Raw genomic sequence first — 27,350 nt, forward strand, 5'->3', positions numbered from 1 at the left:
GGCAGTGTTGGACTTCTGCAGTATTTTTCCAGTGACAGATCTGCTTTTATATTTTTTTTTTGTTTTGTTGCTTTTTGTTTTGCTTGTAATCATAAAGCATTGCAAAGTAAGTAGAATTTGTGAAGATTCTTATGTGAGAAGCATGAAAGCTGGAAATTCTTGTTTCTAACAAAAGTGAGTATAATCTGCTCTAACTAGGTCACATTGTGAAAGCTGTTTTTGTTTTCTTTTGTTTCAAAAGACACCACCACCTCAACCAACATCAACACACAGAAAGAGGAGGTCAAAGATTTTGCTGGTGGTCCCTTCACCACTGCCCACGTCTTAAAGGAAGGAAGCGTCTTAGACGTTCTAAAAAATCCTGGTGAGATAATGAACTCCTTTTAAAAAGATGCTGCAAAAAATACGCTAGCATTTTTTATTAAAAAAAAAACCAACACACGACTTATGGTTAATAGAGTATCTGCTATAAATATGAATGTAGGAGAGCATTACATTAAGCGCTGCGTTTGTTAGGGTGCATCTGCCCCCTTCTATTCTAAGTGGTGTTTGTTGCTGGAAGTAAAACTGCAAGATGAAAAGCAGATGGGTTGCATCTCCTTTACGTGTTAGGATGTAATTGTAAATGAGGTACTAAGAGAATTAGCCAGATAATCGGTGTTTCATTTTAAGTAAATACAATTTGTGGAATTGAAAAGGAAATGTTTGTAAAGCTCAACACTCCTGTCCCACCTTCAGCCCAGGTGAAGAAAGAATAGGAAAGAGCTTCAGTTCCAAATACATGGCGAAAGCTGCGAATCTTTGGGCCTTAGCTTACAATGGCTCCTGTGGATTAAAATTTAAACTGCAAACAGAAGTGGAGTGTTTTACGTTAAAAACCCTTTTCTGAATTTTGTTTTTAAGCAATTGCAATTGTTTTCAACAGTTTCATAAAGTGTGTCTGTGGAAGAGATATCTTTTAAGAAAAAGGGCTTTATTGAATTTGATCTTTTCCCAAAAGTCTTCTTCTAACTTACATACTTGTGAAGAAGGCAGCACATTTCTCTACTGGAAAGAGCTAAGTGAGAGAAAATACATTGTGCATTTTGTTTAAGGAAAGACCTCTGAGTGAAGTGACATTCACTTTCTTTATCGGTTTAAAAGAAGCAGAATCTAAATCCACATTGTTCAAAGACTTCATTTTTGACTAAAAAAAAACCAACAAACAAACCACAAAACAACTATGTTCAAGGTAGATTTACAAGCAACTTGAGCTGCTGTTTAAGATGCATTTCCTTTAGTCTTTCTGTATTAGTAGCTTGTCTTTCCTGTTAAAATTGCCACCTTTTAAATAAGGAGTTGTCCTGTGTCCGATGCATTTTGAAAAAGATTATAGAAAATTAGACAGTTGTTCAATTGTCTTGAGTTTTTATTATTTAATTAATATTCAGCATCTGTGGGAAAATACCGCATGGATTGCTGCTCCGAGTACAAACTTCTGTACAGTTACTGGAGTAGATTTGAGTCATCTGCTACGGAAGGAGGAGCTTTAGAAATTTGATTCGATTGGGCATCGCGTCTTAATCAAATTGTATTATTTCCATTCCACGTTGGACTGTCAGATTTCAGTCAGCTACTGTCTGTTTGTACTTGTATCGACCAGTGAAAATGTTGATTTAAAGCTTGCTTGGAAACAAAGAGTTAAATGAAGCTTTAACGAAATGTTCTGTTGTGACCCAGTGCAGCAGATGAAATTTCATCCGTTTAGATAAGATTTCTGGGGACTTCCTGTTGCGCTCGGTCTGAATGTCTAGTTGTAACCATTGGCACCTGAGCTGAAATTTTTGCCCTCTAGTAAAGTCACTTAGTTACATGTAGTGAGGTGCTGCGCTAACAGGAAGACTTTTTTTTCTTGCTTCCTAGACTTTGGATTGTTGAAAACACGCTCTTCTACGTCTGCACAACCTACAACAAGCACAGTGGTTTATACTAGGCCTGCAATAACAACTTTTTCTGCAGGTAAAGAGACTTCTAAACAAGCATCGTACTGGCAATCTGATACATGTGACCCTTTTCTGCAAAACAAAGACATAAAGGACAAATGTGTAACTTGTCAAGCTACTAAAGCGTCAACAGTTGAGAGTATGAAACAGACAGTAAGTTCAAGTCAATGCGACACCTCAAAGCCAGCAGCGCCCCCAGCAGGGATGCTGGGCTTTGGAGACAAATTCAAAACAGTACCTGGAACGTGGGATTGTGATACATGTCTTGTCCAAAACAAACCGGAAGCTACAAAATGTATAGCATGTGAGACACCAAAACCTGGAACGGGAGTAATGCCTGCTCTGACATGACCAGTGGTCACAGACAGCTCGGTGACAGTGACATCCTCCTCGAGCAGCACTGACACAACAGCCACTCTGGGCTTTGGAGACAAATTTAAGAAGGCGAAAGGCTCTTGGGACTGTGGAATATGCCTTGTACCAAATAAGACGGAAGATAACAAATGTGTAGCCTGTCAGTCTGAGAAACCAGGTATGGTCCTTTTTTTCCTGTTGTTTCCATCCTAGCCTCTGTGAATCTTGTACAGAATAAAAGTACGTTGCATATATGGAATATTTTAAGCAACACGATTCCCAGGTACGGTTGATGGGTTAGCGGCTGTCTGCAGGATTGGTTTACAGGCACTTCAGAGGTCTCAGCCCAGGTTCCAGCCTGTCGCATAAATTGAACTGATTGTGAAATGTATTAGTACGGAGCTGGATCAATGCAGATACCCCCGGCTTTGCAGCTGGTGAGGGAAGGTGGCTGAAGTGAGTGACTTAATTTAAAAACAACATAGTGATTTTTCACTGGCGAAAATGAGAACTCCATAGAAAGAGTTAAAAATGACTGCGTTTTTCTCTTTCAAAAAATAAGTAAAAAAAATTACAGAATGTGTCCAAAATGCCTCTACTCACCGTTTGTATGTAATTGAGGGGAGATGTGAAGCCAGATTTCAAGACAGTGTAGTCTTAACTAGTCTTAAGCTAAAGCAGAGAGATGCCTATGAAGGTCAGTGGTAGGCTTCAAGAAAGCGAGTGACCCGCTGGATAACTTCTTCAGGGCAGTACTGGGTTGTTTCCCATTGTGTGTGACCGTAATTGATTTTGAGCGTGGTTGTATTGTTTTTAAAATACGATTCTAATTCTAACTTTGACTCTAAATGTCATTTAACATGCCATTACATCGAAAAACACCTGTGCAAATATATCCTGGAAGAAACAAATTAAGGTGGACTAGACCGGGCTTTTGTAATCATCCTGTGCGGTAAGACTGAAATTTCATGAGGTAAGATAATGGATTTCAGACAGAGTTGATTCTCTTGGACTTCCAACCTCTGAGCGGTCAGTCGGCATCTTTGTCTGAGGCTCTTGCCATTGCAAGGAGGAATTTTGGAAATGAGGGGTTTACTGTGACCATGGTGCAGTGAATTGCACGGTTACGTTGCACTTGTCGGGAGGAAGAGCGATGCAAGTAATACTAGGATAAAAGTTTTCTGCGTGTGCCGTGGAAGGGAAGAGCCATTCTTGTCTTTCCGGTTTTGAATTTGAAGCGTTATCTTCTGCTTCTCTCTTAAAAGGCACCTTTTTTTTTAAAAGGCACCTGTCAGGCCTCTTTATGGAGGTTACACTGTCGTCAACAGCAGCAGAAGCTTGTGTGCTGAACAGAGTTGTGTGTTGTTTGGAAGCTTTGAGTTCCACTCTGGTTTTTTTGTTTGTTTCTTTGTTTCTTTGTGGGTTTTTGGTGGCTTTTATTTTTTTCAGGGGCGGGGGGGGGAGTTGCGGAGTAGTTTTGAACATTTCTGTGGGATTTGACAAATCAAATTTAAAAGTTAATGCTCATTTTATAGTTCATGTTCAAACAGGATGGTTAACTGTCTTGTTTGTCTCACAGAGGGTCCAACACCTGTGACCAGTAGCAGTGCATCTGCATTTTCTGCTCCTTCTGGAGAATTTCTGGATTTAGACAAATTTAAGAAGCCTGAAGGAAGCTGGGATTGGGAGACCTGCTTGGTTCAAAACAAAGCAGAGGCCACGAAGTGTGTAGCCTGTGAAAGTGCAAAGCCAAGCACCAAAGCAGAGCTCAGAGGTAATACTTAATGATTAAAACGAGGATGCATATTCTGTGATTTATTTTTTGGTTTGCTCTGATTTTTTTTATTTTCTTACCTGTTAAGCACAATTATTTTTTCCTTTGAGGTGTGGCAAAATTATTCGTTTTTCCTGTAGGAATATTGCCTAGATAACTTCTGTTTCCACACTTTTCCCCAAGAATAAGTTTATCCTTTTTAGAGAAAAGCTTTCATTAATGACGTGCTTGTTCTTTACATGCCCTACACGTTGTTCATTTGGAGTTCAGACTAAAAACATGATCTTTCAAAGAAGTTCGTATACTTTTTAAAGCCAGGTGGTGGGCAGAAAACACAATTGTGAAAAGTTTTATGTAGAGAGGAAGCATGGGGTTTTCTTGTTTGTTTTACTGTTTGGTTGGTTGTTTGTTAAACAGTTTTGACTGGAAAGATCAGGACTAGAATGTAGTTCAAACCTTCACGTACTGCAGATACACCGTGGGTTACGGACTTGACATTCACTTATTTCTGCAGGTTTTGGTACTGCGACTGCGTCCACAAAATGCTGCCTTGCCATCATTTGCATTCGGTGTTCACTCAGAGTGTTCAGGTGCAGAGTCTGCAGCTGCCTCACAGTTTATTTTGGGAAGGACAGAAGAGAAGCAGGATTCTGTCACTACTGCTGCTCCGTTAGTGTTTGGAAAGAAAGCTGACACTGAAGAGTCAAAGACACAGCCTATCTTTTCAGTTGGGAAGTCCGAGCGTACAAAAGAAGAGAGCACAGCAAAACCTATGTTCAACTTCAGTTTCGTTAAACCATCAGAGAAGGAACCTTAGCAAGCAAAGCCAGCTTTTTCATTTGGGGTCCAAACCAGTACTTCAGGTAAACATAGTATCTTTTGTCTTCACTTGTGCGCTTATGTCCATCAAGTAAGACCTCTGAAACCATACTAGAAAAAATCTGCGGGATTTGATATGTTCATGTACTAGAGCTTTAGAAAAAGTTTAATTCCTATATGCAGCATGTCTTCTGTCCTGGTTATTGATACGTACGAAATTAGTAGCAATCCCTTTTTTGATCTCAACACTAGGTTTAGACAAAAAATTGCGACACCTTAAGGAACCTGTCCTGCATCTCATACAAGCACAGAAGTTGCAGTGTCTCAATGCTAGCAGTACAGTTGGTGGTAAAATCTTTAGTAGGGTGAAATAGAGGCCTCACACTTTTCAGAGAAAAAAAGAGATTATTCCCACATACTTGCAACTATGCTGCAGAGTGTACTGCTGTTACTCTAGTGCTACAAAGGTCCAAAAATCACTGAACAGTTATTAGCCAGTTTTGTATTCCTTTAATTTGTTGAAAGACTGCAGTAGAGGATTGAAGTTTTTATTGAGGATCACTGTGTGGAAAAATTCTGATTGTTAAATGTCATTTGTATGACTTAAGAACCGCGTTTTGGAGTACAGAATTCAGTATTAATTCCAGAAGGGGTAAGGGGAAGGACATTAGCTAGTAATCCCGAACAAAAGCAGTGTATAGAGCTATACTGATTTTAATCGCAGTATTCTTACAGTTGGTCTGTTACTGAACAGATATGTTTTGGGGAGATATGGTGGCCAGGGAGGCGTGTGTGTTTGTGTGCTTCCTCTTCTAGTTAAGGTTCTGGGGTCTGGTTTAGTCAGGAAAATTCGATGAGGCACCTTGTGTAAAAGGAAATGTTAACCAGCATTTTTCAACACGGTGTAGTCCCTTAAAAGTGTCATAGATGAAAAGAGGCCATAACCGCTGGGGGAAAAAGTTAGTGGGAAACTGAGAGCAGGATCACATTCAGTAGTGAGAGAGCAGCAGCCTAGGGAAAGCTGATGAATGACTGTAACAGATAGTTCTATTTTAAGTGTAAAACAACACTCAGTACTTTATAATGGTGGTCTTACCAGAGGGTTCTTCTCCATGGCTCCTAAAAGCACGTCTTGAAGGCATTCGAGTGCAGTGAACTTAAGCTGTAAGAGTTGGGCTGGTAAGCTTGGCCTGATTTGAAGCTGTAGGCACGGGGCTATAATTTCTGAACAGGCTACAAAAGAAACTGTACCACTGTGCTTTTCAGTGCTCCGTTTAGCAAAGCCATCAAATTGTTGCAGGCAATTGATGTTGTTCTTCTAAGAGCACCTGAAAGATATTTTTGTTTGAAGAGTTCAGAGGTACCGGTTAATACTGGTTCAGATAATTACAGCCAGCTCTTGGTGTTTGTGACCAATAAAGTTTGTGGCTCCAAAAGGAGTGGGTTAGTGCTAACTGATTAACTGCTGTATATGCAGAAATATGGAATCTGATTACTTATGCAGAGAGCACTTAAAATGTATTGTTTTGCTGGCTCTCAGTGAGTTGCATCTTAATGCTACCAAGGAATAAGCTTTTTGCTTCTGGCCCAAGTTTTTTAATTTGGTGAAAGCCTTTTCTGTGCACGTGCACATGCCAGAGAGGTTGCTTAAGTAATAGAAGCTATAGTAGCTGCTATCTTCTGTTTTTTGTAGAAGACAGAAACTGAATTCGTTAGCTTTGTAACTGTTATGCATACTAGAATTGGTTTTCTCCCTTTTGAAAATAGTAGAGGGTATGCCTATGTCAGATTTGGTGAGCAAGGTGATCAGATGAGGGCACTGCAAGACTGCCAGAACGCACCAGGTCTGGGGGGAAAAGGAATCCGGCTGAGCATAGGAATTTCTAAAAGGTAACCAAGGAGTTGTGCATTGATACAGTTATTCTAAATAATCAGATTCTTGTAGCTCTGCCTTTGGAAAGTCTGTGGCCCTTGCTGTAGTGGCTGCACACAGGATGCAGTCTACAAAACCAGAAATGCAGAAGTCCTATGTTTTGACTCCCTGGATTCATCAACCTGCTTCAGGATGGCTGGGGGAATCCAACTGTTAAGTCTAGCCAGACAGCGCAGCTTGGGCTTAGCTGCCATTGCAACCAGCCTTGTTTCTCAACAGTAGCAAAGCTGAATGCATTGGTAAATATTTTCAGGTTTGGGCCTGTATAAGGTAGAAGGGACAACAAGTGGTTTTATATGCTAGGGAGTTCTTGTTCTTAGAGCTTTCCCTCTAGTTTGAGAGAAGCACATAACTAGTTTTACAGTGGGTTGACAGGAAAGAAGTGGGGGGAAAAATGGGAACGCAGGGAGAAAGCCAAAGGCGTTATTACTAGAACAGGTTTAGAATGCTATTTTTTGCTTTTCATGAGCTTAGGGCAATGGGGAGTTTAAAGCTTAGCACTTCCTGAGAGGGTTTCTTACTCTACCGGCTCAGTTCTATCACTTATTTAAGGCAATTCAGGTCTCTGAACGGTTAAAGAATTGATACCAAATTTGATGAACTTTGATCCAGGATACTGACAAAACAGGACTTCATATAAACAATTTCAGTATGTTCATGAGGTTAGCTTGTGTGTTCTGTTAAATAGTAAAAAATGACACTTCTGTTTCTGTTTACCTAGCATAATTCTGCAAATGTTGCCTCCTTCTGCTTTAGAATGGAAATGCTCTTCTCCAAGAGAGCACTGTCCAAACTTCTTTGCCAAAATTTTTTGATTAAATTAATATTGTTTTATTTTGAAAACAAGAATAAGCCACAAACATGTTTTCTTGCTTCGGCTATCCAGAAGAACGTCAACAGTATTTTCAGATTTTCCTTCCCTACACAACTGTATGTAGGAAGAGTGCAGTTGGAAGCAGAAGACGTAAGATGATGTATCTTCTGTTTGTTTACTACAGTAACAAGACAATGGATTACCTCTTTATTAGAACTTGTGTAGCTTTGCAGTATTGAAACAAATGTAGGTATTAAAATACACATCAGTAATACGTTTCTGAATGGCTGAGTACCGTGCTCTCTTAGCATTGAAATACCCAGCCATTGGATTAGTTTGTCCCTCATGTTTGCTTAGTTTGGAAGCTATTTCAGAATGCCTTCAGCTTGTATTCTTCCCCAAAAGCATAGAACTCACTTCTCTGCATCCCCAATTCAAGTCAGAGAAACTGGGCACTGCAACCACAGGAGGTCTGCCTGTACAGAATCAGTGAAGACAAGTCTAAACAGCGGATTTTTTTGAATATGCAGCTGGGTTATCTGAATGTTCTTTATGCAGTGTACCTCAGTTTTAGTACAGATAGCACTTGTCTTGGTTCTTGTCATTAGTCTGAAGCTGCCCCTGAGAAAATCTTGAAAGGGAAAGTAGTGAAAGCTAATCAGCTGGCCCTTTCTTCTTAAGAACCAGTGTATTTTGTAATGCTCCCACTAATAATAAGGCGTCATGCTGAAGAATCGCGATTGTGTTGTTAAGCAAGACTGACTTCACCTGAGCGGTATAGTTGGCAGCTGTTGAATGTTTAATGGACTTTAAACAAACAAAAAAACTGAGCAGGTGGAGGTAGACATGGCAAACTGACAGGCAGCGTCAGATGCTTCTTTGAAATGGATAATCTGACTCCATTCACTTCTTTCTGGAAATAAGATCTAGTAATTAACCAAACAAAAGATAGAAGGGTTAAGACTGCATCTTTAAAGCAGCTGTGCTTGATAAATGTCTCTGGTCTTAAATCAATCTTTAGCAAAGCACAGAGACATAGCAGCAGCTTGCTTATGCCAACGCTAAAAATACTTGATGTGTACAGGTAACCATGTCAAGGCTCTGGAGTTAATCCATGAGAACAATTCCTTCTGGTATTGGCAAAGGTGAGGATGCTTGCTTCTATAGAAATGAGGTTTTGAGCTGTGACTTAAGCTGTCACTTAGGTGACTGTTTAGGAAAGCTTCCTTTTAAGCTTTGAAGTATGTAAGCTGACAAATTGTTTAAGTTCAGAACTGGGTTTACAGTCTCTTGTTCTCTGACTGTATGCAACTTCTCATGTTTCAGACTGAAAGCAGAATTGCAGCGGTACCAGTCATACAACCATAATGATTATTGCCAAGATTACCAGAACTACTACTCGCAGAGGAGTTACGATGCTTACGCTGACTACAACTACAGCTCCTATGCTCCCTGTGACAGCATGCAAGCTGTTGGAGACTGCTCTTTAGGAGATTCTTTAATGGCTCCAGCTGTTTTTGAGGTAAAGATAGTGCACGCTTGCTGTAAAGAAAATATTTCACAGATAATACGTTGTACAGATTTGTGTGAATCAGCAAAAAGAATCCGAAGTTGAAAACATGCTTTCTGCTTAGTGTGAAGTTAAAAGAGCAGATTCCATTCAGAGGTGTTTGTATTTAAGTGCTTAAATAGTAAATCCATAGAATTAGTGATTTATACACCATTATTTGTTCACGCATACCAAAGAATGGTTTTGACAGCATAATTGCGTACGCTTCTTCTGTTCCTGTTCTTCTGATTTGCTTTGCTTAAAGCAAATTAAACAGTTGTTGTAAGTGGTCTTATGTAAGTGGTCAATTTATTAGTTGTGACCTCCGGAGGTCCCTTCCAACCTGTACTGTAATATTGGCTTTCTTCTAAAAATAAATAGATAAAATGCCATCTATCCTTGTAGTTGTAGGAAGAAGGAATGGGTTGAGACTGCAGCACTTTGAATCTGTGATGCTTTCTGAAATGAGTTATGATTAAACTTAGCCTTTTCTGTCTTTCAGGAATCTTCAGTTATGACTGCAATCGGTGATGACCTAATTACTGACGGTAATAAGGGTTCTATCATTGTCACTTGAGTTTAGCCATCCTTGTGCCTTTTAACAATACAAGCCAACCTCTACTGGATGAAGAACATCTTGAAAATTCAGCTGAGGTCAAACCTCTGTGGGGTTGATCTGCAATCAGCTGGGGTTTTAAAGCTGATACAGCATACACTGACCGCATCAAGTAAAACGGGACACTGTCAATGCTTCGCAGCAGGTTTCTTGTACCTGTGCCTTCATTCCCATTTGAAAATGGTCTAAGACAGAATTTTGTTCTTTGTATTGGTTCCGCTAAACAGATTTTATATTAGAAGCTCAGTAATATGCAAAAGCTTTGTTCTCCACCCTGAGGTAAAAGCTTATGTTGCAGATTCCAAAAGGAGGATTCAGCTTGCACTTACAAATACGGTACAAAACATATTTGTGTCCTGGAAGGTTTGCAAAGTTCCTCACGTGGAGGCATTTTGTGTTAGTGTTTAGAAACTATCCTATGTAACGTGTATTGCCGTAGAAGTGAATTAAATGACTCTTGGGAGGGTTTCATGGCTGATTATCCGTAAACGTTATCTTTACTATCTTAAACATTGTCTTTGTCTTTATCTTGAAAGACAGTTCTAGTCCCAGCCTTCTAATATACAAATTCCCAAAAGTTGGAGTTGTGAGGCTCAAAATTTTAGAGGACTAAATACCTCACTAAAATTAGTAGATCTAATAGCTTATTACACTTAGCTTAAAATACATTTTATTAGCCATTTCACGTGAAGTTTTTTTGTGCGCATGCCTCAGATTTGATACTTGGACTTACCAGGCTTTTATTTTCAGATCCACAGCTCTACTTGGATGTTGATGAAATGAACAGACAATTCACGGAGACAAGCGAAGAACTCTACGATTCACTCATGAATTGTCACTGGCAACCTCTGGATACGGTCACTTCTGAAATCCCCTCTGCTATTTAAGTGTCTTCTAGAGCATGACCGTTAGGACCAAAGTGCTAAAACTACATTTCTTCTACATTATTCTAGCTCATAAGTTTTAAAGCACAATGATAGGTTGGGTTTTTTTTGCTATGCTTTTGACAGTTTCTGTAATCTTTTTGTTCATCACTCTCTTGGAGCACCATGAAGTCATGTAAATATTCGAGAAATGTAAAGAGGTAAATGGGGTCTAAAGATAGACTTGCCTGTGTAAATAAAAAATTTGTTTCTGCAAACCTGCCAGCAAGGGATTTTACTTGTACCTGTGTGCAGCACGTTCTCTTCCAGCTTATGGAATTTAACAAGGTAGTAAGGGTATTTCATCTGTCTTTATTTTTATATGGGCATTAGGACACAAGCAAAATCTAGCTTCCCCTTGTTTTCCTGGTTCCTTAGGTAAGCGACAAGCCAAGCCTTTCATGTGCTTGCTTAGACTGGAAGTATGTATGGGAGACACTCACAGGCCTTGCTATGGAAACACCTGTGCCCACTTTTTCCTGCAGGCTGCTGGCTCTAACTGTACTACTGATACATGCTAGGTCAGCTAAAATTGGCTTATAAATAGGGTATGTTAAGCATATGGAAGTGTAGACTTCAACTGCCATAGCTACAAACATCCCGTGGAATGAGGATGATGTCTGCTGGCACTCTCTGCATCAGCATTCAGTTTTCCCTTGCCCTTCTTACTGTTAGACTTCTCAGCTGACGCTTTACAGCGAAGAAATTGCTACAACATAATCCGTGTTCTTAAACCTAAAAAAAAAAAATCTTGGAGAAAACAACTTGCTGGTTTTCCCTCCTTGCTGGCAAGGAGAAAAATAGTCCACCAGGAACAACAAAAAAATCCTAGTAACAGCTCCTTAAGTTATACCCTCTGCTACCCTCTCTGATTGCTCTGGTCTTCCTTCATTCACGGTAATGAAGTTTTAAAGCTCTGATAGAAGGATGACAGTACTCAAGTCAAAGGAGATGAGAGCAATGAGGAAAGCTTTGCTTTAAGCTAGAGCAGTCTTGCGAGTTGCTGCCTTTATGCTGTTCTTATCTTGAAGGGTACAGAGTCTTTTCCAGTCATAGGGACTCCATAACCCTATGAATATGGAGAAATAGTTGCTAATTAACAGTGTGTATAATAAGTAAGTGAGGCTGGAAACAAAAGAATATTCCTCCAAGAAAAAAAAGGAAGCAGAAATTACTGTACTTAATAGCTGGGGAAGCTGTTAAAGCTAGTTGACACAGTTCTGGTACTGCCGTGTGTGTTTTGGGGGCAACATAAACCATAATTGCTGTGATGGCAGGTAAGAATCCAGTTCTTTTTTATGGCTTAGTGTAGTCAGTGAAAGCAGTGGTCCTAAGCTGCATGCTGTTCTTAAATGTAATGCAAATTCTCTTTTGTGACTCCTCAGTACTTCCAGGTTACTTGTAGCTGATCACCAGCAACTGCTTCTGTTAGCTATTAGCTGTTGGGTTTTTGCTAGGAATACTTTCAGTCCTGAATTGAAATGATGACATCCTGAAACAGAAGAGGCTCTTGGAGTATTGTAGGAAGCACATTCTTCCTGGTTCTAGTGCAGGTGTACACGTAGGAGGAGACAGAAGGCAAAGAACCTCACATAGGTGGAGGGGGTGAGGTGGCATCACAGTTAGAGCTGTTGCAGTTAACTCTTCCCAAAGCATGAAAGCAACGTGGCTGGGAACAGGGATTTGTTGGGTTGCTTCTTTGTGTGAGCCAGGGAGTCTTTTGAGGGGCAGATTAATAAGAATATGACACAAGGTAGAGGTGGAATAGATGAAGCAAAGAATCTGGGTGGGAAAAGGGTTGCTTGTACGTGTCTATGGAATTGTTTCAGGGGACTGAGCTGGGGCAAATTCAAGATAATAGATGCAGCCTCCTTGAATTTGGATGGCAGTGCTGAAGCTTCAAAACCTTACAAGCTTTGATGCCACTTCAATTGTAGTGCATAGCTGTGGTACTTGAGCTCAGAAGTGCAAACCGCACAGGATTTTTTTATCTATTTTCTTCAACGTGAGCAGCAAAACATCTTCCAGGAATGTGCCTGGGTGCTACGCTGCTTTGACACGGCTTGCTTTGCATCACCAAACACAGTAGTTAGGTTGCATCGAGTACTTTGTGGAAACATTCATTGTGTTGTCACCCAGAAATGGGATGCTACAGATATGTGTTGGCCCGGCAGTATCAGTGCTGGTTTTTGGCCTTTGAGAGGTTGGTCCATAACATGTGACCTGTGTAACGAGAGGCCCACATAGATTGGTGACTTCATTAAGTCTGATGCTGTGGTGGTGTGTGACCCAAGGCCCTGAACGTCAGAAAATCAGGCTGTGGCCACCTATTTTATGCAGACTTTGCCTATTAACAAGGTCTCTACACTGTACGTTAGAGACGTGCGCCTCCTTTTCCGGACTAGATAGCGAAAATACCAGTTTTGTAGTTCAGTGAATGAGATTGGTTGGGCTGTTTGTTCTCCAGAGCTGAAAAATGTTGGGAGTGTATTCTCTTGGAGTCCACAGAAATGAAAATGATGAGAGGAAGAGAACGTTGGTTGCAGCCCGCGTGCTGCTGTTATAAAGTAGTTCTCTGATGTCTTTTTCCCTCTGCTGAGACTTATCAGCCTATCGTCCTTTCCTGTTAGGAGCGCATACCTGGCTTGGGATGGTGTGCGCAGTGCAGATTCTTTACCGTAAGAGCACAGTGAATGCCAGACTTCTTCCTGTACTGCCGTGTTAACCATGAGTCACAAATTCAGGAAGCAGTGATTGCATCGGAACTGCTAGAATGCTTTGCGGAGTCTTTTTACTGGGTAAACTTCACAGCTGCAGTTACAACTTCCAGCCTGTGTTAGCTGAACACATCGTACTGGTGCCCGCCATCAGTTTGACAAAGATGGGATTGCAGTAGGAACTTGCTTTTTTCCTTCTTTTTAATTAAACAAGTCTTTGAAGCAACTTTTCCAACACCGCCATACTTCACTTCTTCCAGTTATTTTCTGTTTTACTTAGCTGAAATGTTTTTTTTTCTTCCAAGCTTGAGGAAGTTTTCTACAAGAATGTCCCGTAATGATTTCATAAACTCTTTTCGTTGTACCTAGCTGCAATAGAGAGTGCTTTTATTCAAAAACCTGCTGGTTTTCTCTTCCAAGAAGTAGTGGGGTTTTTCCTATCTCTTCACTGATGGGAAAGGCTGTAGGACAGTAGCTTGAGGGGCTACTAATGCTGTCATCAGTGAGCCGGGAAAAGGCAGGAGTCCGAAACGGGTAAAAAGTACTTAAAAGGATACCAAAAGAGTAAACGGTACTTAAGCCGTGGATGTTTCTTTTTGCAGGGATGCTCTGGACCAACCGCTTCTTTCTAGCGCTACCTCAAAGTAACTTGCAGATAGAACTCACAGGGAAGGTTGATCAAATGGTGATGATCGCTGTCATTCTGCTGGACACGCAGATACTTGCCTTTCGTTTTGGCTCATTTTTAATACCAATTAACTTCAGTGCCTCGCGTTAATAGACACCGTTTGACTGCATCGGCAAATGTTTCTGAGTCGTGAGTGTCGTTAAAGGCCTGTCACCTGTTGTGGTTTAACCCGGCTGGCAGCTAAACACCACACAGCCGTTCGCTCACCCTCCCCCCTCCCTCTCTGGGATGGGGGAGAGAAACGGGAAAGTGAAGCCGGTGAGTTGAGATAAAGACAGTTTATTAAGACAGGAATATAATAATAACAATAATAGTAATAATAGTGATAATGATAATAGTATTAATAATAATAATATGTAAGAAAACAAGTGATGCACAACGCAATTGCTCACCACCCGCTGACCGATGCCCAGCCTATCCCCGAGCAGCCGGCCCCCCACCCCAGCCAGCCACCCCTATGTATTGTTTAGCATGACGCCAGATGGTATGGAATACCCCTTTGGCCAGTTTGGGTCAGCTGTCCTGGGTCTGTCCCCTCCCAGCTCCTGCTGCACCCCCAGCCTGCTCGCTGGCAGGACAGAGCGAGAAGCCGAAAAGTCCTTGGCCTGGTGTAAACACTGCTCTGCAACAATTAAAACATCAGCATGTTATCAGCGCTCTTCTCATCCTAATCCAAAACATAGCACCCTACCAGCTACTATGAGGGAAAATTAACTCTGTCCTAACTGGAACCAGGACAAACTGCTTCAGCACTTTTGATCTTTTACAAACTCAGCTAAATTATTTAAGTTCTACTTTGGGCACCGTGTTCCTTCATCAGCCAGGATTTTGTGGATAGAGTTGAGTCTTCTTATCACGCGAGGCCAATAAAACAACTGAGTAATTTAAACCTTTGTGGCTGCTCCCACCCCCAACACTTTCCCATTCCCATGACGACTTCTCATCCCCCAAATGACTTCTCACCCCCAGGTCTCACTCGGGGACCCACCACCCGCAGCCGCTCCCCATCAGGAGCAGACATCCCCAAACCAATTGGCGACGCGGGCAGCGGCAGAGGGCTGCGTTCAGCCCCCACCCCCCCCACCCCCCCCCGCTGACCGATGCAGGAAATAAGTGCAGGCAGAGGCTTTGCAGGGTGGAACAGTTTGTAATTTATTCCCGGGGTAATTAATTGTGGCTGCCACCCCCAGCCCGTCCCCAGGTGAGGCCCGGCCGCCTGCTCAGGCGGGGGGCCCGGCCTGCCGGCCCGTGCGGTCTCCGGCCCCCGGCTCCTCCTGCCTGACCCTATGCAGCCAGGACGTGTCCCCGACGTCGTCGTCCTGCTGGGACCTTGGCAGTCTGCGCCCCACCTGCCCCGCGTGCCAGGAGAAGCTCCTGACGAGCTCTCCTGCCATGGAGGGGCTGCGCTCCCTGCGCCGGGGCGAGACGCTGCGGGAGCGGTAGCTGGAGGGGCTCGTCTGGCGCTGCTGCTGCTGCTGCCGCTGCCCCAGCCGTGCGTTGCGCTGGAACCTCCTGCGTGGTCGTCGGGCCAGGCGCACGATGCCAATGATGTGCCCGCGGCACAGCGGGCAGGTGTCTCTTTCGGCAGCCCAGACGTGGACACACTCCAGGCAGAAGATGTGCCTGCAGGGGTCGATGCGAGCCGCGCTGGACATGCGCTCCAAACAGATGGGGCACGTCTCCTCCTCGGGGGCCTCCTCTGGCTGCCGCCGTGGCCGCCAGCTCATGATGCCTGTGGCCGCCGCAACGTGGAGCTGGTTTTCGTCTGGGGGAGGCTGCCCTGGTGCCAGGCACTTAGCAGCAGCCTGGGGTCTTCAGCACCCCCCGGGTCGCCGGCAGGACCTCGATGCCTTGCGTGTCGCTGTCTGGATCTCGACGCTTGGCGTGACACCAGCAGGACTACTGCAGATAGGAGCAGGAAGAAAACATTGCAGCAGCAAAGAGACATCAGCTTTCTAGGTTCAACCAATTGTCTAGAGTACTGTAGCGGTAACTGTTCTGTGTATGGATTGCAGACAATGCCGTTAGAATGGCAAATCTGCTTGTGGTAGGTTATACATGGCAAGACCGCGCTTAGGACAGATGAGGCAGATAGATGTCTATAGATTTGAGAACATTACCGAAGGACCTCGATGGCTCGGGTGCAACAGCAATGGCTTCGCGTGTGCCTCTCGGCACACCTCCGCCTCTCTCTTTCCTTCCAGCCTTAGGACCTCGAGCTTTCGATACCGCCAGCTGGACTGGCCGCAGGCGCGCCGCTCAGGGCATTTATAGCCAGCCACCTCTTGTGAGGCAATAGGGTGACATCACCAGGGTCTCGGGGTGCCCCTGTTGGCAGCACTGACAGAGATCACCTGACTGTTGCGAGAAAATGCTGATGTGAGATGGCTGCTCCATGCTGACAGAAGCCAAGCAAGGAGAGCGGTATTAGGCTAATTAAGAAAAGCCATCTCGGAAGAGACCGAACCCAAGAGTGGGCCAAGGAGTGGGCCCTAAGGTATCAAGAATAAAGTGTCACTTCAAATACGTTCAAATACGTGAGACTCCCATCAAGTCAGTGCTTGATGGGCACCCCGAGACCCTGGTGATGTCACCCTATTGCCTCACAAGAGGTGGCTGGCTATAAATGCCCTGAGCGGCGCGCCTGCGGCCAGTCCAGCTGGCGGTATCGAAAGCTCGAGGTCCTAAGGCTGGAAGGAAAGAGAGAGGCGGAGGTGTGCCGAGAGGCACACGCGAAGCCATTGCTGTTGCACCCGAGCCATCGAGGTCCTTCGGTAATGTTCTCAAATCTATAGACATCTATCTGCCTCATCTGTCCTAAGCGCGGTCTTGCCATGTATAACCTACCACAAGCAGATTTGCCATTCTAACGGCAATGTCTGCAATCCATACACAGAACAGTTACCGCTACAGTACTCTAGACAATTGGTTGAACCTAGAAAGCTGATGTCTCTTTGCTGCTGCAATGTTTTCTTCCTGCTCCTATCTGCAGTAGTCCTGCTGGTGTCACGCCAAGCGTCGAGATCCAGACAGCGACACGCAAGGCATCGAGGTCCTGCCGGCGACCCGGGGGGTGCTGAAGACCCCAGGCTGCTGCTAAGTGCCTGGCACCAGGGCAGCCTCCCCCAGACGAAAACCAGCTCCACGTTGCGGCGGCCACAGGCATCATGAGCTGGCGGCCACGGCGGCAGCCAGAGGAGGCCCCCGAGGAGGAGACGTGCCCCATCTGTTTGGAGCGCATGTCCAGCGCGGCTCGCATCGACCCCTGCAGGCACATCTTCTGCCTGGAGTGTGTCCACGTCTGGGCTGCCGAAAGAGACACCTGCCCGCTGTGCCGCGGGCACATCATTGGCATCGTGCGCCTGGCCCGACGACCACGCAGGAGGTTCCAGCGCAACGCACGGCTGGGGCAGCGGCAGCAGCAGCAGCAGCGCCAGACGAGCCCCTCCAGCTACCGCTCCCGCAGCGTCTCGCCCCGGCGCAGGGAGCGCAGCCCCTCCATGGCAGGAGAGCTCGTCAGGAGCTTCTCCTGGCACGCGGGGCAGGTGGGGCGCAGACTGCCAAGGTCCCAGCAGGACGACGACGTCGGGGACACGTCCTGGCTGCATAGGGTCAGGCAGGAGGAGCCGGGGGCCGGAGACCGCACGGGCCGGCAGGCCGGGCCCCCCGCCTGAGCAGGCGGCCGGGCCTCACCTGGGGACGGGCTGGGGGTGGCAGCCACAATTAATTACCCCGGGAATAAATTACAAACTGTTCCACCCTGCAAAGCCTCTGCCTGCACTTATTTCCTGCGGGGGGGGGTGGGGGGGGTGGGGGCTGAACGCAGCCCTCTGCCGCTGCCCGCGTCGCCAATTGGTTTGGGGATGTCTGCTCCTGATGGGGAGCGGCTGCGGGTGGTGGGTCCCCGAGTGAGACCTGGGGGTGAGAAGTCATTTGGGGGATGAGAAGTCGTCATGGGAATGGGAAAGTGTTGGGGGTGGGAGCAGCCACAAAGGTTTAAATTACTCAGTTGTTTTATTGGCCTCGCGTGATAAGAAGACTCAACTCTATCCACAAAATCCTGGCTGATGAAGGAACACGGTGCCCAAAGTAGAACTTAAATAATTTAGCTGAGTTTGTAAAAGATCAAAAGTGCTGAAGCAGTTTGTCCTGGTTCCAGTTAGGACAGAGTTAATTTTCCCTCATAGTAGCTGGTAGGGTGCTATGTTTTGGATTAGGATGAGAAGAGCGCTGATAACATGCTGATGTTTTAATTGTTGCAGAGCAGTGTTTACACCAGGCCAAGGACTTTTCGGCTTCTCGCTCTGTCCTGCCAGCGAGCAGGCTGGGGGTGCAGCAGGAGCTGGGAGGGGACAGACCCAGGACAGCTGACCCAAACTGGCCAAAGGGGTATTCCATACCATCTGGCGTCATGCTAAACAATACATAGGGGTGGCTGGCTGGGGTGGGGGGCCGGCTGCTCGGGGATAGGCTGGGCATCGGTCAGCGGGTGGTGAGCAATTGCGTTGTGCATCACTTGTTTTCTTACATATTATTATTATTAATACTATTATCATTATCACTATTATTACTATTATTGTTATTATTATATTCCTGTCTTAATAAACTGTCTTTATCTCAACTCACCGGCTTCACTTTCCCGTTTCTCTCCCCCATCCCAGAGAGGGAGGGGGGAGGGTGAGCGAACGGCTGTGTGGTGTTTAGCTGCCAGCCGGGTTAAACCACAACAGGTGACAGGCCTTTAACGACACTCACGACTCAGAAACATTTGCCGATGCAGTCAAACGGTGTCTATTAACGCGAGGCACTGAAGTTAATTGGTATTAAAAATGAGCCAAAACGAAAGGCAAGTATCTGCGTGTCCAGCAGAATGACAGCGATCATCACCATTTGATCAACCTTCCCTGTGAGTTCTATCTGCAAGTTACTTTGAGGTAGCGCTAGAAAGAAGCGGTTGGTCCAGAGCATCCCTGCAAAAAGAAACATCCACGGCTTAAGTACCGTTTACTCTTTTGGTATCCTTTTAAGTACTTTTTACCCGTTTCGGACTCCTGCCTTTTCCCGGCTCACTGATGACAGCATTAGCAGCCCCTCAAGCTACTGTCCTACAGCCTTTCCCATCAGTGAAGAGATAGGAAAAACCCCACTACTTCTTGGAAGAGAAAACCAGCAGGTTTTTGAATAAAAGCACTCTCTATTGCAGCTAGGTACAACGAAAAGAGTTTATGAAATCATTACGGGACATTCTTGTAGAAAACTTCCTCAAGCTTGGAAGAAAAAAAAACATTTCAGCTAAGTAAAACAGAAAATAACTGGAAGAAGTGAAGTCTGGTGGTGTTGGAAAAGTTGCTTCAAAGACTTGTTTAATTAAAAAGAAGGAAAAAAGCAAGTTCCTACTGCAATCCCATCTTTGTCAAACTGATGGCGGGCACCAGTACGATGTGTTCAGCTAACACAGGCTGGAAGTTGTAACTGCAGCTGTGAAGTTTACCCAGTAAAAAGACTCCGCAAAGCATTCTAGCAGTTCCGATGCAATCACTGCTTCCTGAATTTGTGACTCACGGTTAACACGGCAGTACAGGAAGAAGTCTGGCATTCACTGTGCTCTTACGGTAAAGAATCTGCCCTGCGCACACCATCCCAAGCCAGGTATGCGCTCCTAACAGGAAAGGACGATAGGCTGATAAGTCTCAGCAGAGGGAAAAAGACATCAGAGAACTACTTTATAACAGCAGCACGCGGGCTGCAACCAACGTTCTCTTCCTCTCATCATTTTCATTTCTGTGGACTCCAAGAGAATACACTCCCAACATTTTTCAGCTCTGGAGAACAAACAGCCCAACCAATCTCATTCACTGAACTACAAAACTGGTATTTTCGCTATCTAGTCCGGAAAAGGAGGCGCACGTCTCTAACGTACAGTGTAGAGACCTTGTTAATAGGCAAAGTCTGCATAAAATAGGTGGCCACAGCCTGATTTTCTGACGTTCAGGGCCTTGGGTCACACACCACCACAGCATCAGACTTAATGAAGTCACCAATCTATGTGGGCCTCTCGTTACACAGGTCACATGTTATGGACCAACCTCTCAAAGGCCAAAAAACAGCACTGATACTGCCGGGCCAACACACATCTGTAGCATCCCATTTCTGGGTGACAACACAATGAATGTTTCCACAAAGTACTCGATGCAACCTAACTACTGTGTTTGGTGATGCAAAGCAAGCCGTGTCAAAGCAGCGTAGCACCCAGGCACATTCCTGGAAGATGTTTTGCTGCTCACATTGAAGAAAATAGATAAAAAAATCCTGTGCAGTTTGCACTTCTGAGCTCAAGTACCACAGCTATGCACTACAATTGAAGTGGCATCAAAGCTTGTAAGGTTTTGAAGCTTCAGCACTGCCATCCAAATTCAAGGAGGCTGCATCTATTATCTTGAATTTGCCCCAGCTCAGTCCCCTGAAACAATTCCATAGACACGTACAAGCAACCCTTTTCCCACCCAAATTCTTTGCTTCATCTATTGCACCTCTACCTTGTGTCATATTCTTATTAATCTGCCCCTCAAAAGACTCCCTGGCTCACACAAAGAAGCAACCCAACAAATCCCTGTTCCCAGCCACGTTGCTTTCATGCTTTGGGAAGAGTTAACTGCAACAGCTCTAACTGTGATGCCACCTCACCCCCTCCACCTATGTGAGGTTCTTTGCCTTCTGCCTCCTCCTACGTGTACACCTGCACTAGAACCAGGAAGAATGTGCTTCCTACAATACTCCAAGAGCCTCTTCTGTTTCAGGATGTCATCATTTCAATTCAGGACTGAAAGTATTCCTAGCAAAAACCCAACAGCTAATAGCTAACAGAAGCAGTTGCTGGTGATCAGCTACAAGTAACCTGGAAGTACTGAGGAGTCACAAAAGAGAATTTGCATTACATTTAAGAACAGCATGCAGCTTAGGACCACTGCTTTCACTGACTACACTAAGCCATAAAAAAGAATTGGATTCTTACCTGCCATCACAGCAATTATGGTTTATGTTGCCCCCAAAACACACACGGCAGTACCAGAACTGTGTCAACTAGCTTTAACAGCTTCCCCAGCTATTAAGTACAGTAATTTCTGTTTCCTTTTTTTTCTTGGAGGAATATTCTTTTGTTTCCAGCCTCACTTACTTATTATACACACTGTTAATTAGCAACTATTTCTCCATACTCATAGGGTTATGGAGTCCCTATGACTGGAAAAGACTCTGTACCCTTCAAGATAAGAACAGCATAAAGGCAGCAACTCGCAAGACTGCTCTAGCTTAAAGCAAAGCTTTCCTCATTGCTCTCATCTCCTTTGACTTGAGTGCTGTCATCCTTCTACCAGAGCTTTAAAAACTTCATTACCACGAATGAAGGAAGACCAGAGCAATCAGAGAGGGTAGCAGAGGGTATAACTTAAGGAGCTGTTACTAGGATTTTTTTGTTGTTCCTGGTGGACTATTTTTCTCCTTGCCAGCAAGGAGGGAAAACCAGCAAGTTGTTTTCTCCAAGATTTTTTTTTTTTAGGTTTAAGAACACGGATTATGTTGTAGCAATTTCTTCGCTGTAAAGCGTCAGCTGAGAAGTCTAACAGTAAGAAGGGCAAGGGAAAACTGAATGCTGATGCAGAGAGTGCCAGCAGACATCATCCTCATTCCACGGGATGTTTGTAGCTATGGCAGTTGAAGTCTACACTTCCATATGCTTAACATACCCTATTTATAAGCCAATTTTAGCTGACCTAGCATGTATCAGTAGTACAGTTAGAGCCAGCAGCCTGCAGGAAAAAGTGGGCACAGGTGTTTCCATAGCAAGGCCTGTGAGTGTCTCCCATACATACTTCCAGTCTAAGCAAGCACATGAAAGGCTTGGCTTGTCGCTTACCTAAGGAACCAGGAAAACAAGGGGAAGCTAGATTTTGCTTGTGTCCTAATGCCCATATAAAAATAAAGACAGATGAAATACCCTTACTACCTTGTTAAATTCCATAAGCCGGAAGAGAACGTGCTGCACACAGGTACAAGTAAAATCCCTTGCTGGCAGGTTTGCAGAAACAAATTTTTTATTTACACAGGCAAGTCTTATCTTTAAGATAAGACCCCATTTACCTCTTTACATTTCTCGAATATTTACATGACTTCATGATGCTCCAAGAAGAGAGTGATGAACAAAAAGATTACAGAAACTGTCAAAAGCATAGCAAAAAAACCCCAACCTATCATTGTGCTTTAAAACTTATGAGCTAGAATAATGTAGAAGAAATGTAGTTTTAGCACTTTGGTCCTAACGGTCATGCTCTAGAAGACGCTTAAATAGCAGAGGGGATTTCAGAAGTGACCGTATCCAGAGGTTGCCAGTGACAATTCATGAGTGAATCGTAGAGTTCTTCGCTTGTCTCCGTGAATTGTCTGTTCATTTCATCAACATCCAAGTAGAGCTGTGGATCTGAAAATAAAAGCCTGGTAAGTCCAAGTATCAAATCTGAGGCATGCACACAAAAAAACTTCATGTGAAATGGCTAACAAAATGTATTTTAAGCTAAGTGTAATAAGCTATTAGATCTACTAATTTTAGTGAGGTATTTAGTCCTCTAAAATTTTGAGCCTCACAGCTCCAACTTTTGGGAATTTGTATATTAGAAGGCTGGGACTAGAATTGTCTTTCAAGATAAAGACAAAGACAATGTTTAAGATAGTAAAGATAACGTTTAAGGATAATCAGCCATGAAACCCTCCCAAGAGTCATTTAATTCACTTCTACGGCAATACACGTTACATAGGATAGTTTCTAAACACTAACACAAAATGCCTCCACGTGAGGAACTTTGCAAACCTTCCAGGACACAAATATGTTTTGTACCGTATTTGTAAGTGCAAGCTGAATCCTCCTTTTGGAATCTGCAACATAAGCTTTTACCTCAGGGTGGAGAACAAAGCTTTTGCATATTACTGAGTTTCTAATACAAAATCTGTTTAGCGGAACCAATACAAAGAACAAAATTCTGTCTTAGACCATTTTCAAATGGGAATGAAGGCACAGGTACAAGAAACCTGCTGCGAAGCATTGACAGTGTCCCGTTTTACTTGATGCGGTCAGTGTATGCTGTATCAGCTTTAAAACCCCAGCTGAATGCAGATCAACCCCACAGAGGTTTGACCTCAGCTGAATTTTCAAGATGTTCTTCATCCAGTAGAGGTTGGCTTGTATTGTTAAAAGGCACAAGTATGGCTAAACTCAAGTGACAATGACAGAACCCTTATTACCGTCAGTAATTAGGTCATCACCGATTGCAGTCATAACTGAAGATTCCTGAAAGACAGAAAAGGCTAAGTTTAATCATAACTCATTTCAGAAAGCATCACAGATTCAAAGTGCTGCAGTCTCAACCCATTCCTTCTTCCTACAACTACAAGGATAGATGGCATTTTATCTATTTATTTTAAGAAGAAAGCCAATATTACAGTACAGGTTGGAAGGGACTTCCGGAGGTCACAACTAATACATTGACCACGATAAGACCACTTACAACAACTGTTTAATTTGCTTTAAGCAAAGCAAATCAGAAGAACAGGAACAGAAGAAGCGTACGCAATTATGCTGTCAAAACCATTCTTTGGTATGCGTGAACAAATAATGGTGTATAAATCACTAATTCTATGGATTTACTATTTAAGCACTTAAATACAAACACCTCTGAATGGAATCTGCTCTTTTAACTTCACACTAAGCAGAAAGCATGTTTTCAACTTCGGATTCTTTTTGCTGATTCACACAAATCTTTGTGTGTACAACATATTATCTGTGAAATATTTTCTTTACAGCAAGCGTGCACTATCTTTACCTCAAAAACAGCTGGAGCCATTAAAGAATCTCCTAAAGAGCAGTCTCCAACAGCTTGCATGCTGTCATAGGGAGCATAGGAGCTGTAGTTGTAGTCAGCGTAAGCATCGTAACTCCTCTGCGAATAGTAGTTCTGGTAATCTTGGTAATAATCATTATAGTTGTATGACTGGTACCGCTGCAATTCTGCTTTCAGTCTGAAACATGAGGAGTTGCATACAGTCAGAGAACAAGAAACTGTAAACCCAGTTCTGAACTTAAACAATTTGTTAGCTTACATACTTCAAAACTTAAAAGGAAGCTTTCCTAAACAGTCACCTAAGTGACAGCTTAAGTCACAGCTCAAAACCTCATTTCTATAGAAGCAAGCATCCTCACCTTTGCCAATACCAGAAGGAATTGTTCTCATGGATTAACTCCAGAGCCTTGACATGGTTACCTGTACACATCAAGTATTTTTAGCGTTGGCATAAGCAAGCTGCTGCTAAGTCTCTGTGCTTTGCTAAAGATTGATTTAAGACCAGAGACATTTATCAAGCACAGCTGCTTTAAAGATGCAGTCTTAACCCTTCTATCTTTTGTTTGGTTAATTACTAGATCTTATTTCCAGAAAGAAGTGAATGGAGTCAGATTATCCATTTCAAAGAAGCATCTGACACTGCCTGTCAGTTTGCCATGTCTACCTCCACCTGCTCTGTTTTTTTGTTTGTTTAAAGTCCATTAAACATTCAACAGCTGCCAACTATACCACTCAGGTGAAGTCAGTCTTGCTTAACAACACAATCGCGATTCTCCAGCATGACGCCTTATTATTAGTGGGAGAATTACAAAATACGCTGGTTCTTAAGAAGAAAGGGCCAGCTGATTAGCTTTCACTACTTTCCCTTTCAAGATTTTCTCAGGGGCAGCTTCAGACTAATGACAAGAACCAAGACAAGTGCTATCTGTACTAAAACTGAGGTACACTGCATAAAGAACATTCAGATAACCCAGCTGCATATTCAAAAAAATCCGCTGTTTAGACTTGTCTTCACTGATTCTGTACAGGCAGACCTCCTGTGTCTGCAGTGCCCAGTTTCTCTGACTTGAATTGGGGATGCAGAGAAGTGAGTTCTATGCTTTTGGGGAAGAATACAAGCTGAAGGCATTCTGAAATAGCTTCCAAACTCAGCAAACATGAGGGACAAACTAATCCAATGGCTGGGTATTTCAATGCTAAGAGAGCACGGTACTCAGCCATTCAGAAACGTATTACTGATGTGTATTTTAATACCTACATTTGTTTCAATACTGCAAAGCTACACAAGTTCTAATAAAGAGGTAATCCATTGTCTTGTTACTGTAGTAAACAAACAGAAGATACATCATCTTAGGTCTTCTGCTTCCAACTGCACTCTTCCTACATACAGTTGTGTAGGGAAGGAAAATCTGAAAATACTGTTGACGTTCTTCTGGATAGCCGAAGCAAGAAAACATGTTTGTGGCTTATTCTTGTTTTCAAAATAAAACAATATTAATTTAATCAAAAAATTTTGGCAAAGAAGTTTGGACAGTGCTCTCTTGGAGAAGAGCATTTCCATTCTAAAGCAGAAGGAGGCAACATTTGCAGAATTATGCTAGGTAAACAGAAACAGAAGTGTCATTTTTTACTATTTAACAGAACACACAAGCTAACCTCATGAACATACTGAAATTGTTTATATGAAGTCCTGTTTTGTCAGTATCCTGGATCAAAGTTCATCAAATTTGGTGTCAATTCTTTAACCGTTCAAAGACCTGAATTGCCTTAAATAAGTGATAGAACTGAGCCGGTAGAGTAAGAAACCCTCTCAGGAAGTGCTAAGCTTTAAACTCCCCATTGCCCTAAGCTCATGAAAAGCAAAGAATAGCATTCTAAACCTGTTCTAGTAATAACGCCTTTGGCTTTCTCCCTGCGTTCCCATTTTTCCCCCCACTTCTTTCCTGTCAACCCACTGTAAAACTAGTTATGTGCTTCTCTCAAACTAGAGGGAAAGCTCTAAGAACAAGAACTCCCTAGCATATAAAACCACTTGTTGTCCCTTCTACCTTATGCAGGCCCAAACCTGAAAATATTTACCAATGCATTCAGCTTTGCTGCTGTTGAGAAACAAGGCTGGTTACAATGGCAGCTAAGCCCAAGTTGCGCTGTCTGGCTAGACTTAACAGTTGGATTCCCCCAGCCGTCCTGAAGCAGGCTGATGAATCCAGGGAGTCAAAACATAGGACTTCTGCATTTCTGGTTTTGTAGACTGCATCCTGTGTACAGCCACTACAGCAAGGGCCACAGACTTTCCAAAGGCAGAGCTACAAGAATCTGATTATTTAGAATAATTGTATCAATGCACAACTCCTTGGTTACCTTTTAGAAATTCCTATGCTCAGCCGGATTCCTTTTCCCCCCAGGCCTGGTGCGTTCTGGCAGTCTTGCAGTGCCCTCATCTGATCACCTTGCTCACCAAATCTGACATAGGCATACCCTCTACTATTTTCAAAAGGGAGAAAACCAATTCTAGTATGCATAACAGTTACAAAGCTAATGAATTCAATTTCTGTCTTCTACAAAAAACAGAAGATAGCAGCTACTATAGCTTCTATTACTTAAGCAACCTCTCTGGCATGTGCACGTGCACAGAAAAGGCTTTCACCAAATTAAAAAACTTGGGCCAGAAGCAAAAAGCTTATTCCTTGGTAGCATTAAGATGCAACTCACTGAGAGCCAGCAAAACAATACATTTTAAGTGCTCTCTGCGTAAGTAATCAGATTCCATATTTCTGCATATACAGCAGTTAATCAGTTAGCACTAACCCACTCCTTTTGGAGCCACAAACTTTATTGGTCACAAACACCAAGAGCTGGCTGTAATTATCTGAACCAGTATTAACCGGTACCTCTGAACTCTTCAAACAAAAATATCTTTCAGGTGCTCTTAGAAGAACAACATCAATTGCCTGCAACAATTTGATGGCTTTGCTAAACGGAGCACTGAAAAGCACAGTGGTACAGTTTCTTTTGTAGCCTGTTCAGAAATTATAGCCCCGTGCCTACAGCTTCAAATCAGGCCAAGCTTACCAGCCCAACTCTTACAGCTTAAGTTCACTGCACTCGAATGCCTTCAAGACGTGCTTTTAGGAGCCATGGAGAAGAACCCTCTGGTAAGACCACCATTATAAAGTACTGAGTGTTGTTTTACACTTAAAATAGAACTATCTGTTACAGTCATTCATCAGCTTTCCCTAGGCTGCTGCTCTCTCACTACTGAATGTGATCCTGCTCTCAGTTTCCCACTAACTT

General features: G+C 43.4%; 2 protein-coding genes across 2 annotated transcripts; one reads left to right on the top strand and one right to left on the bottom strand.

Annotated features, from left to right (window-relative positions):
• The first annotated feature begins 3,987 nt into the window (after positions 1 to 3,987).
• On the top strand, positions 3,988 to 11,108 carry LOC310905449 (uncharacterized protein C6orf52). The gene is made up of 5 exons (XM_083851737.1): positions 3,988 to 4,110; positions 4,625 to 4,973; positions 9,003 to 9,198; positions 9,728 to 9,773; positions 10,592 to 11,108. The coding sequence occupies exons 3-5, from the start codon at positions 9,139 to 9,141 to the stop codon at positions 10,726 to 10,728; spliced, it is 243 nt and encodes an 80-aa protein (XP_083707863.1). The 5' UTR covers positions 3,988 to 4,110; positions 4,625 to 4,973; positions 9,003 to 9,138; the 3' UTR covers positions 10,729 to 11,108.
• Positions 11,109 to 22,012: 10,904 nt separating this feature from the next.
• Positions 22,013 to 26,710, bottom strand: LOC310905498 (tRNA selenocysteine 1-associated protein 1-like). Its single transcript, XM_083851854.1, has 4 exons — positions 26,418 to 26,710; positions 24,039 to 24,234; positions 23,461 to 23,506; positions 22,013 to 22,642 (listed from the first exon to the last, which is right to left on the bottom strand). Exons 1-4 carry the CDS (start codon positions 26,576 to 26,578, stop codon positions 22,506 to 22,508), a joined length of 540 nt encoding a protein of 179 aa, XP_083707980.1. The 5' UTR covers positions 26,579 to 26,710; the 3' UTR covers positions 22,013 to 22,505.
• Positions 26,711 to 27,350: the final 640 nt, after the last annotated feature.

This window comes from Anser anser, assembly GCF_964211835.1.
Source record: "Anser anser genome assembly, chromosome: 11".
NCBI lineage: Eukaryota > Metazoa > Chordata > Aves > Anseriformes > Anatidae > Anser > Anser anser.

Bases quoted from the DNA above. Each gene is read 5' to 3' on its own strand.
- LOC310905449 (XM_083851737.1), top strand. From the start codon at position 9,139: ATGCAAGCTGTTGGAGACTGCTCTTTAGGAGATTCTTTAATGGCTCCA. The intron at 9,199-9,727 runs GTAAAGATAGTG...TCTGTCTTTCAG, and splicing joins TGGCTCCAGCTGTTTTTGAG to GAATCTTCAGTTATGACTGC. The intron at 9,774-10,591 runs GTAATAAGGGTT...TTTTATTTTCAG, and splicing joins TGATGACCTAATTACTGACG to ATCCACAGCTCTACTTGGAT.
- LOC310905498 (XM_083851854.1), bottom strand. From the start codon at position 26,578: ATGCATACTAGAATTGGTTTTCTCCCTTTTGAAAATAGTAGAGGGTAT. The intron at 23,507-24,038 runs GTAAAGATAGTG...TCTGTCTTTCAG, and splicing joins TGGCTCCAGCTGTTTTTGAG to GAATCTTCAGTTATGACTGC. The intron at 22,643-23,460 runs GTAATAAGGGTT...TTTTATTTTCAG, and splicing joins TGATGACCTAATTACTGACG to ATCCACAGCTCTACTTGGAT.